The sequence below is a fragment of the Rhyacophila brunnea genome, unplaced genomic scaffold (genome assembly GCF_057557595.1).
Source record: "Rhyacophila brunnea isolate RB1 unplaced genomic scaffold, BYU_Rbru_1.0 scaffold_3, whole genome shotgun sequence".
Taxonomy (NCBI): Eukaryota; Metazoa; Arthropoda; class Insecta; order Trichoptera; family Rhyacophilidae; genus Rhyacophila; species Rhyacophila brunnea.
In genome coordinates this window covers 35,883,341-35,895,723 of record NW_028232965.1, presented here as the reverse complement: position 1 = coordinate 35,895,723, position 12,383 = coordinate 35,883,341, and the positions used below count along the sequence as shown (strand labels likewise).

Here is a 12,383-nt window from a genome sequence, read left to right as displayed (position 1 = left end):
TTACTGTTTCTGAAAGATTCTGCAAATGCTGTACGAAACACAATGCTATTTGATCAGATCCCCAACCAGTAATCCCTTCATGCCACATGTAACAGCTTGCGGTATCTATTTTACAATCTCTAATTGTAAAATTATAAGTCCACACTTGCTTTTTATAGTAGGTAAGTACACTATGTTGATATTCAGGGAAGGCGTGGACAGGCATTGTTGCAAATCAAAAACTAGCCTTCGAGTGAACTGACTAGTTTTAGATAACAATTTGTTATGTACTTTCTTCTTATATGATTCATCAGCCTTAGCCAAGTGCTCGTTTTTTCATCAAGTTCAGCTTTCCTTTCTAAATCGTTTGCACACTTAATCTGAGTATCACATATTTTAACGTGTCTATACTAGGACTTTTAAATTTGTAGCCTAGTTCACGAAAAATTTAAGCATATTTAGAATATGTAAAAGGTTTTTTCTGTTGAGAAGTCTGGTTGTTTTTATACAGATCATACATTTTTGCAATATTAAGTTGCGAATATAAATAAAGCTTGGCGTGTATTGCTTCGGGAGTAGCGACTTTGGTATTTCGGAAATCTGTTAATATGATTAATTACTTCATTTTTTTTCAATGTTTTTATTATTGTATGATTCGTAACGTCCTCTTTAGTCACCGTCTATGATTCCTGTTTCCGAGCTGCGTTTTGTCAATAAATTTTATTTCAGGATACGCCAAAAACACTCTGAAATATCTTCTTGCAAAATCTTACTGAATAAATAAAAAAATATTCCAAAATCCATATAGTACCTACCAAAACGGTAACCATATCTTGTTTTGGCAAATAGAATACATTGATTATATTAAATACTTATTAATTTGCCAGAAGCAGATATGGTACCAGATATAGTACCATATCTTGTTTTGGCAAATATGACTTGTTTAATTTTAAACATATCTGAAACTTGTTTCGTTGATTATGAAGTCAGTAGAAGAGATAAGACATATCTGATTTTGGCAAATAAAAATATACACATAGAAGAACAAATCTGCATTTAAACCTCATAACACCAAACATCGTACATATCTGCTTCTGCCAAATAGACACAGAATTATTCATACCGAACTACTTATATTTTATTTTTTATTGAACATTTGCAGTATTTTCAGTGTACTACTATAATAAAATTAATACCGTAGTACTATATACTAGCGTAATTAAAATAATAATAAATATTATTATGTACTGTACGGTTGGCAGCACTGCACCGTCGGGCTTTTTTTTTTAAAGTTTCACCTAGATGGATTACAGATCGTTTTGCAATGCGCATGCGCAAATTCGCTTAGTTTTCAGTAGAGATGGCGCTGATGGATGACATTGTTTTGCACGAGTCCGTATCGTATATGAATGCAGCGGCTATAATGTGCTAGCCTTTTTAACAAGAACCGGAAAAAGATCTAAAAAAATAATTCTCGACCCTGAGTTCCAACGGAATATTTATAATTGCCAAATAAGATTCTCATTTTGGCTGGAAAACCTAAAAAAAAAAGCCCTCGAGCTTCATTTTCAGTGAATTATTTTGAATTTGCAGAAAAGTCATTCAACGCCTACTATATTTTTTGCGAAATACTATAATTTTTTTGTCTGCACTCTGCAATCTATATTTCGGTGACAAAAATGTGGCAACACTGCTCGGTAAGTGAGTGTGAGTGACGTTTGTTTGTTTGACGTTAGACAAGTTTGAACTTGTAAAGTTTCGCCGGTTTTAATTAAAAAGTCATCATGGCTCGTTCTAACGTAGAGGCTACATTAATTGTGTTAGATATTGGGGGCTCGGTATCTGACACTAACAAAGGTGACAGCCTAAGTTTTTTTGAGAAATCTTGTTCCTGTATAATTAGAATCATCGAGAGGAAAATATTTAGTCGACCGAAAGATTTGATTGGGATTGTTGTAATGGGTTCAAAAGAATCCAACAACGATCTTGCTGCAGATGGGGAAAGCTACCAACATATAAGTATTGCTACTGAGCTGAAGACGCCGTCTTGGTCTCTCATAGACACCTTACGAAACAAGGTAAGTCCTCTCTTGGAAAGATATACAAGGCTTGGGTCATTTTATATTGCTCAATATTGTCATTGACTTCATGGTGTTTTGAGACCAAAACCCAACACACTGTAACCCAAAAATAAGTAGCTTGCTGGGGCGCACCCAGGGTTGGGGGGGGGGGGGGTGTTGGCAAGGGGCCCTGGCACCCCCCAAACATGAAAATTATCAGAATGATATTAAACATTGAAATTGAAAGCCAATAAACTATACCTTTGGGCTTAGACAAATAAAAACACGGCAAAAAATGATTTGTAATTCTCCAGTACCCTTTTTAGAAAAATTTCTTAGATTTTAATCTCTAACACAAAAATTTCGAAACACTAATGTCAGGTTTTTTTAGAAACCCAATCCCTAATGGAACTGTCAAAAAATTCTCGGTGTCCACCCGAATTCCGGAGTGGTGTAGGTCATGGCTCGGGAGGGCAGACAGGGCTCTAGCCTGGTGGCCCGGCTGTGGGGGGCCCGGCGTGTCGGGTTGACCAGATAAGTGAGATAAACACACATAAATTAGCTGTAATAGTAAAACAAGTCGCCTGCGGCGCTATTATACTTCATGGCCATGAACATATCAATTAAATAATTGTGTAATATATTTTTTGATTATTATGTGTTAAAAATCGCCAATAATTTCAGTACCCTTAATTTGAACTAAAGCACAATTTGAAAAACGTTAATGTTTTAACCTTTAATCTTAGCGGTAGGCAGGGGGCCCGCCAAATATCCTAGCCTGAGGGCCCATTTCAGGATGTGGGGACCATGGTGTAGGTACACCGAGTGCAATAGACAAAAGACTGATTAACGAGAAATTGAGCTGTGAAGAAGAAAAAGAGCCTATGGGACTAATTTACATTCTCCTCCTTGGCCCCCCCAATATTAAATCCTGGGTGCGCCACTGGTAGCTTGTGTTAGGTTTTGGGTTGTTTTTCAGTAAGTTTTATTAGGTTTTGTTTTGGTTTTCGGTCTCAAACACCTCGTTCACGAAAACGATATGGAGTAGGTACCTACAATAACTTTACTAATGGTTATTTCTTCTGCTGTACGCCCTCAATGTCGTTTATTTGTATCCTCATATTATGTTGTGTAATAACCTTAGGGTGGTGTTTAGTTTCACATAATGTTCTTATATTCCTATTTACAAAGACAATTGATTGTATAAAGTAGGGTAAAAAGATACAGTATACCTAATATGACCAGACGTCCCGTTTTCAGGAGGCGTGTCCCGGTGTCCCCGAACAAAGCTTCGGGACACCAAAATGTCCCGTTTTCGAAAAGAGAGAAACTCGCACTTGAAATTAAAAGAAATCGCGCAAACTCAACACCAGATCTGGTGTTAAGAAAATCTGTTGTTCGGAAAAATACAACACCTATTATATGATAAATTTTCACGTATTTTATGTAAATTTTAATATATTATTATATATATATTATAAATAAAAAATATGTTTACTTGTAATCTTGAATTATTGAGCACACTATTTATGTAGTTTGGAAATAATTTTCAGATAAAGCCGACCCCATACCGGGCTGATTGGTTGGACGCTTTGGCTGTGGCAGCTGACTTTCTCAGCAATGAACTGATTGGACAAAAAATAAGTCACAAAAAAATCGTTCTCATGACTGATCTTAAGTCTTGTCCTGAAGTTGGTGACGATGAACTAGAAGTGGTAATTTGATTACAATTCTTGCATATTATTATATTTTGTCATAAGGCTATTGGTTTCAAAGTCAGTTATGTCCATGAACCGCCATTTATATTAAGCTAGTAAGCCATTTAAATTATTACTGCCGAGTATAAATATATAATTTTAAAAAAAGCGAGTGATGAAATAAAATGGCCAAACACACACTGAATTTTTAGAAAACCATGTTTAAGGTTGCTCCACGAAATATGTAAAATTGACAGCTGATATTAGTATAAGTGACTTTCCAACCAACTTCTGGTTCAATATTATTTTACTAGCAAAAGGAACTAGATTTGATAAAGTTAACATGTTGGAAAAGTAGTTGGAGAACCAAAATCATGAAAAAAATAACAATGGAGGAAACTTTGAAACAAATCGCCTCTATTTCTGAAAAAAAAAAACTATAGTAGGTACAAGTCTATTTTCGGTGTTGAGACTTTTTCGTTCTGACATTTTTCGCATAAAATTATAGTTAAACTACTTTAACTATAAGGTATGCGTTTTGTATTTTACGCAAAATCAAAATTATATTGCAATATTATAATTTTAGAACGGAAGTAAACACTGTGCCCCATATTAACGCAAAAGGTATTTTTAACAGAATCCATTGTAAGCCATTTTAATGCCTGCGTTATAATAACACCCCGTCCATCGAAATAGGCCAAACCGAATCGTTTATTACCCTCTAACCTTACACTGTTTCCGTTTACAACCATTTACTAACTAGTCGAGCGTTCATGGAGCTGCGTGCGAAACTGTATACAGAAATCGCTTCGTGTTCCATAATGCTCCATTCAAATAACAGTGTTTGTATATGCACGACTATTTGAAACAAGTATTCCTTATATAAAAATATTTTTCTCCATGGTCATTTTTTGATGTCTATCAGTGGCGAAGGGTGACTTTTGGAAAGAGGTAAGTTTTGGAGGTCAGAGAAAAAGAGCACACTTGTCAGGTAACTTACGGGAAATAAGAAGATAATACTTACGATATTACTACTGATGAATAGGTGCACACTAATGACAACGACACACTGGTCATAGGTTTCACCGCTGAATTTGTCAAATTATTTAAATCACTTATGGCAGTAGAATTCCACGCAGACTTTTCTTTAGCAAACAATACGCATCGCCAACAAAAAAGTTTGTTTAATGTATAACTGCCAGTAAAAACAAATATTTATCATATAAATTGTTGTGAAAATGTCTAATATAAGTTTTTTGCTGTATTCAAATCTAAATGAACCCTTGGAAGGTCAAGCTTTGATAATTTTTAATTTTTGGAGAAACGTCAAACTCGGGAATGATTTTTTTTAAATGCAATCGTTCGCACATCTTCGATTGGGACACTACACAATTTAATAAATACTTATATATTTAAAGCACTGGCGAATGATTTCGGTACAATATGAGATAATTTATCCACATTCAAAACACACTGAATTTTGTATTATAAAATAAAACTATCACCGCTTTGAAATGTCAATATGACATGAACTGTGAATAGCATGTTATGTTTGTCTATGACTGAAGTAACCGAAATAATAATCGCGAATTAATACAATATTTATTTTAACAATTTATAAATTATATGTGATCGAACACAAAAGTTATTTTTTTTTTTAATCCTTATTATTTATTATTTGCTTAAAAAGATAATTATAGACAATAAACAAATTATGTCCTGTAACGCTTCCAAGTCTGGAACAAAAACGCAGACATGTATGAAGTTGGCAACTGAATTGCGTTAGAAAATTCGGCTTCGATTATGATCGACATACTTCTAAAAATAGCACTCACATTGTGACGTTCCGTCATTTATTTTTGATTTGAAACTTGACTAAATCAAACGCTCTACTTCTAAATACCGACGATAGATGACAATCAATATTTTTATTATAACCTAGTCCTAGACAATATAGATATTTATTTATTTAAATTAATTACTTGAAAATAGAAGGTAAGCTTTAAATAATCGCTTAGTATGGAGCCTTCGCCACTGATGTCTATGGGCGCTTAACTCTCAAATAAACGATAAAGTTTTGCATTTTGCCGCTAGGTATCCCTAGTAGTCCTTATACGAGGGTGGGTCAATAAGTCCTTAGAAAAGCCGACAGGTGGCGCGACTAGTACTGTAAGCGGTTTGTTTTCATGCAGCGGCACTACCGATTCAGTATGCTGCGAAGTTTCAATCAGATTGGTCGGGTTGTTGTGTGTTTCTCGTACATTTTAAAAAAAAAATTTGCTTGCTTACAAAAATGGAGAAAATTGAGTTTAGAGCTGTTATTAAACATTTTAATATAAAAGGGTTAACAGCAAAGGAAATAAAAAATGAGTTGGATTTAGTTCACGGCATATCTGCTCCTTCACTTGCAACTATTTATAACTGGTTAAATGAATTTAAACGTGGTCGTACATCAACAAAGGATGAACCACGCTCAGGACGTCCTGTAGAGGTGACTACACCAGAAATGATCAATAAAATCCACGATATGGTGTTAAGTGACCGAAGATTAAAGTTGAGTGAGATAATTGAGGTTACAGGGATCTCAAAAGGTAGCGTCATTTCTATTTTACATGACAAATTGGGCATGAAAAATATTTCTGCAAGATGGGTGCCGCGTTTGCTCACAGTCGACAATAAACGCAATAGGGTGGTGGCCTCTAAAGCCCTGTTGTCGCTCATGCAACGCAATCCGGATGAATTTTTTCGTCGCTTTGTGACTGTAGATAAAACATGGATACACCACTATACTCCCGAGACGAAAGAACAGTCAAAGCAGTGGATTGCGAAGGCAAACCATGTCCAAAGAAGGCGAAAACCGTAAAATCAGCTGGTAAGGTTATGGCTACTGTATTTTGGGATGCACGTGAAATTGTTTTCGTTGACTATTTGGAAAAAGGAAAAAAAATAACAGGGGATTATTATGCATCTTTATTGGACCAGCTAAAAAACAAAATTGAAGAAAAACGGCCTCATTTAAACAGGAAAAAAATCCTCTTTCATCAGGACAATGCCCGTGTTCACACATGTTTACGATCAATGGCTAAAATTGAAGAATTGAAGTTCGAATTGGTCGACCACCCACCGTATTCGCCAGATTTAGCCCCCAGTGACTTTTTCCTTTTCCCAAACTTAAAAAAATGGCTAAGTGGACAACGTTTTTTTTCAAATGAAGAAGTCATCGATCTGACAAATGCTTATTTTGAGGACCTTCCGAAAACTTATTTTTCTGACGGTTTAAAAAAAATTGAGAAACGTCTAACCAAGTGTATTGAGCTCCAAGGAGATTATGTTGAGAAATAAAAAAAAAATACAAAAATAAAAACTGTTTTAATGCTTTTTTCTAAGGAATTATTGACCCACCCTTGTATGTTGAACTCGCTATTACATACTTTCATATTTCTTTTAGTTTTCGACTTAGTACTACATCATGGCCGGATAATCCGAATGCCGAATAAACGTTATTGAATAAGTATAATCATAACAATATTTATTTATAGGAAATCTCTTAACGTGGAGGGTAAACAAATAGTAAATGGTTATCGTGATAGTAAACCTACCTACCATATAATTATTATGCATAAATCGATTCCAGCACAATCATGTGAATTGAGTTGTTAAAAATATAATATTATATTTATTAGATTTTCATGAATCTGCATCTGATGTGTATTTACTAACGAAACTCTTGAATTCGAAAGCGTCGCCGATTTTATGAAATTTGCGGCATTGTAGATTAGCTTCATCTACGAAAGCAAAGTTTAGTATAAATAAAGCGGTCATGATTGAATAAAATGAAGCACCAATTATAGGATCAATTGTAAAATAGATATGTAATACCATTAGACAATAATCAAAATAATTCACTGAATCATAATGAAATACGGAAGAAAACAAGTACCTATGACAATTATCAACAAACGCGGGCTGTCAGTTGCAATCTGTCAAACATCGACTCTGCCAAATTTAGCAATCGGTTCGCTAAACTTATGGTAGAGGGGCATTCTGTGCTCAGATTCGGCGAGATGCTTATATACAGAATCTCCATGAGCGCAATTATTCGTTTCGTACACCATCTGGCGTAAAATCGCATTTGAAAATAATGGGTGGATGGGGTATAAGTAATGACATTATAATGGACGACGTACTCAGTATAGTAGCTAGCAAGTAAACGTAACATTCGCACGTGCATAGGTAGATGTCACGCAATATCCATTATGCGATATCACGCATTGGGAATTTATAGCAATATCACCTTTATTGTAGTTTTTACAGTTTTTCTAGTATCAATGTTCGTTTGAGCGGACCCGTTCGAACCGAACCATTCGGCAGACCCGACAAGAAGCATTGAGAATTTATAGCAATATCACCTTTATTGTAATGGCGTTAGAACAGATTATGCCATTCGGCAGACCCGACAATAAAGTGAGTGACATTTTTTTTTCCAGATGCTTCGTCCATATTAATGTCATTGGGTATAAGGCTCAATTATTATTTTGTGTCATTATTTTATTATACCCAACGTATCAGATGTTATAATGCAATTCGAGGGCTTAGTGTCAAACAACACTATCTACAAAAGTGCAACTTTACAGGGGAGCCAAAAATCGTTCTTCTTCTTTTTATTCTTGTAACTCAACAAGGGAAATGTTTATTTAAAACTTAATGTTAATATTTTATAATTTATTGTGTATTGTACATTTATCTTGCTTATGATGATGTTAAAATTTATAGGGATAGTTTTTAAAAAATATGAAAACAAGGGTAACTTATGTAGTTAGCGTTAAACTTTACTGACGATTTAATAAGAAATTAGAAAAGATTGACATAACGTTGTTTGACTATCATGTAGCCGTAAATGTAAAATAACGTTATCTCAAAAAAAAAAAAAAAAACTTTTGTAGATAACGTCTGACTTTAAGCACTCGGATTGTAAGAATACGTATTATGGTTATGTGAGGGCACAAAAAACTGGGTGGTGCCCTAAGAAACAGCAAGTCGATGTGAGCTCGGCTACTAAACTCTTGCGCTTGGTTCACCTTATGTGGTCTTCGTGAGAGTGTGGTGCAGGCATTATAAAATATATACAGTCGCACTCGTTTATTACGATCACGGATATAGCGAGATCTCGGATGTAACGAGGAAACATTCGTTGACATTTTAGTTTATGATTTTCTCCATACATTTATTCACTTTTATAACGAGCTACTTATCGGTTATACCGAGGTAAAATGTCGATCGTTCGCCCTAAGCAATAAAATCCGGCCGGACAGGATGCCGCCGGAATCGGATTACGTTTATGACACTAGTTAAGTGTCTAAGTACCTACCTAATTGGTGTTTTCGCTGATAATATTAACACAATCCACGCATATGGTTAAAATAAGTAAAAAATTCAAGGTTTGTGGTAGTCAGTAGGTACAATAAACAATTTCTTTTGTAGTTTATGTATGCCATGCTTGTTTCAGGGATTTTTACGATGGTTTTCAGATTTTTTATTTTTGACATTTTGTGTTATGTGACCGCTCATTTAAAAATTCTTATTCTCTGATATAACGAGTAATGCTTATAACAAGCAAATTCAGTCGGTCCCATCTTCCTCGTAATAACCAAGTTCGACTGTAATAGCAATCTGTAATATTATACAGTTTGTTTGAAATATTATATTTACTTCATTTGTAAATTTATGTTTATTCATTGTGTGATAATTGTGTTCATCAATATATTTTTTTGTCTTTCCAGTTAATAAATGGCTACAAAGAATCAGAATATGAGTTGATTGTTATTGGACCTGTTATTTGGATAGATAATGATGAATCTGAACCATCTGAAAAAATCAGCGAGAAGACAGGAGAGCAAATTAAAAGCGAGTTAATTTTAAAGAAGTTCATTTTGCTAACAGACGGGTTGGCCTGCAGTTTTGAAGAGGCAATATTACAACTTATGTTTCACAAGAAGAAGATGACATCTCCGCAAGCGTGGAATATTGACTTATGTATCAGTCCCAATATAATCATACCAGTTTCGGGATATGGTAAGATAAGAGATAGTAAGTCCTTGGGTGCCTGGAAAAAATCATATAAAAATTTATCCACTGTCTCCACAGAATCTGTTGTAACAGAAAAATCTTACTTCAAAACAAGTAATACTACTGATGCTATTGATGAGCTTGACATTGTTTCGGGTTACACTTACGGAAAAACATTAGTACCATTTACAAGATTAGATAATTCAATGAAATATGAGGCAGGAGAAAAATGTTTGTCAGTTCATTGTTTCACAAAAAATGATAATATTCACTGGAATGACTTATCAGGAGACGGCGTCACATACGTTGTAGCCAGGAAAGGGGATGAAAATGCTTGCACCGCTTTGGATGCGCTCGTCACTGTTTTGGATAAGAATCAGCTTGTGGCCATTGCCCGTAAAATCAGATGCAAAAATGCAGCTCCCAACATGGTAGTGCTCTTCCCAATAATAGAAAATGATTACAAATGTCTGTCTATGGTCACGTTGGCTTTTAAAGATGACTATAGGCATATGACATTCCCTTCACTCAATCAAAAAAGATTTCCTTTGAACAGTGACCAAATACAGGCTGTCGATATGTTGATTGATTCAATGGATTTGATGCAAGCTGGTAAAGATGATGAGGAAGCTTTTCTGATGGAAAAAACGGTCAACCCGGCAATACAACATTTTTTGGACACCATTTCACATAGAGCTATTCACCCAAAGGAACCGTTGCCGCCATTGAGGCCTGAAGTTCAAGAATTCTTAGAAGTGCCTCCCATGGTAGAGAAATTATGTGGTGAACCATTGGAGAAGGTAAAAAACACATTTGAATTGGTTATTAAAGAAAAGTCAAAGGGCGGAAAGCACTGGGTCAACAAGCGTTTGCAGGCTGATGATAAATTATCTAATTTCCACGATGTACCGTATTCTACTGCTGCTTTAAATGTTACCTCTGTTGTTACTAAACAAATAAGAAAGGTGGGCACAGTTAATCCCGCTGATGATTTCAAGGAATTGCTGTCTTATGGTGAGCCTCTAAATATGGTGTGTGAGCAGCTATCTGAAGTAATAGAAAAACTTGTGTTGTTATCATACGGAGATGATTATCTAAAATCGTTCTCCGCATTTAAAGTAATGAGAGATGAGTGTGTGTTGAGTGACCCGTCATTTTATAACACATGGCTAACAAATTTCAAATGTGTTCTTTTGGAAAGATTCAAAACTAATGTATTTCAAAAGATTTTGGACAGTAACCTTGGACTGATCACCGATAATGAAAATTCCTCCAGCACTGTAAATGATAATGATGTAAAGCTTTTTGGAAATGTTTCTGTTGATGAGTCACTTTCTAAACCTGAGCGGATGGATACTACCGATATTGATGATTTGTTTGATGACTAGAATCTAGTTGATCAGTGGTTTTTTATAAAAAAGTGTATTATTTGTTTATTTATTCACACTCTTTTATTATTTTATTGATCTCGTTACCATTTTGCAACTTTACATGTATCAATCCATCCTGTCATTGTAGATTGATGGTAGAGACTGACAACTATAACTTGATTACTGCTAGTGCGAGTTATTAGTTCGTCAAAGCCGCACCTCAAGTTATAGTTGTCGTTTTCTAATTATAAAATTTATTGTTAAGGTACATATCGCACCGTGAGTCTAAAACCAACGTATCTGCAAATTTTTCAATTTCGAGATTAAATGCAAAACAACTGCAGAAGTCGTGAACCTGATCATGTAAAAGTGAAGTAACTGAAAGAACATGCAATATAATGTAGGTATAAACCAAATATCGTCACTGTTCTGGCAGAAGACACTAATTCGAAAAAATGACATATTGAGTTAGTACCAAAATGTTCCTTATTTCAAACTTTACCGTCTGGAAACATTCTTTATAAATAAACAGTCTTTATTTTAAAGTCATCCTTTTTACGATTACTTAATAAACTCACATGATAGACCATTATTTCAAACTTTTTAACAACTTCAAAGTCAAACTACTCAAAACTAGTTATTTCCAGTTAGTGTGTTCGCCAGAACAGAGACGATATTATGTTTTTTTTTTAGAAAATCTATTTCTCCTAACAAAACGAAGACTTCAAACCCTAATATAACCAAAAAATGTCTTTTGCAGATGCGTTGGTTTTACACTCACGGTGCGATATTATGTAGAGTAGATATATTTTTTTTATTTGTAGGCTATTCTAGGGTCATGCATCAGATAGCGTGTTCACGCATAGAAACTACATCACATATTATATTATTTTCCAAAATTTGTATAAAAATGATTTTGCTCGCATGTGGTGCGACTTTTGCTGATTTTTAGTGATTCACACTAGAATATTCTTAACGGCCCACATGCGCAGCGTAGGTCAAAATGGAGCTTTTATGATATTTTCAGAGCATAACCCCGGACATTCCTTAAATGTTGTATATAATCTATTTATATAATTTTGAAGCCTTATTATCCTTTATATTTATTTTAAACATTTGATGACTGCATAAAGTATTTTTATTACATAAAATAGTATAATAAACCGAAAAAAAAAATATTTTTTTAAAAACGGTACATGTTCAAACACGCG

General features: G+C 34.6%; 1 protein-coding gene across 1 annotated transcript; it reads left to right on the top strand.

The window, feature by feature from the left end:
* Positions 1-1,673: 1,673 nt before the first annotated feature.
* On the top strand, positions 1,674-12,337 carry Ku80 (X-ray repair cross-complementing protein 5 Ku80). The gene is made up of 3 exons (XM_085953238.1): positions 1,674-2,057; positions 3,593-3,754; positions 9,517-12,337. The coding sequence occupies exons 1-3, from the start codon at positions 1,764-1,766 to the stop codon at positions 11,188-11,190; spliced, it is 2,130 nt and encodes a 709-aa protein (XP_085809364.1). The 5' UTR covers positions 1,674-1,763; the 3' UTR covers positions 11,191-12,337.
* Positions 12,338-12,383: the final 46 nt, after the last annotated feature.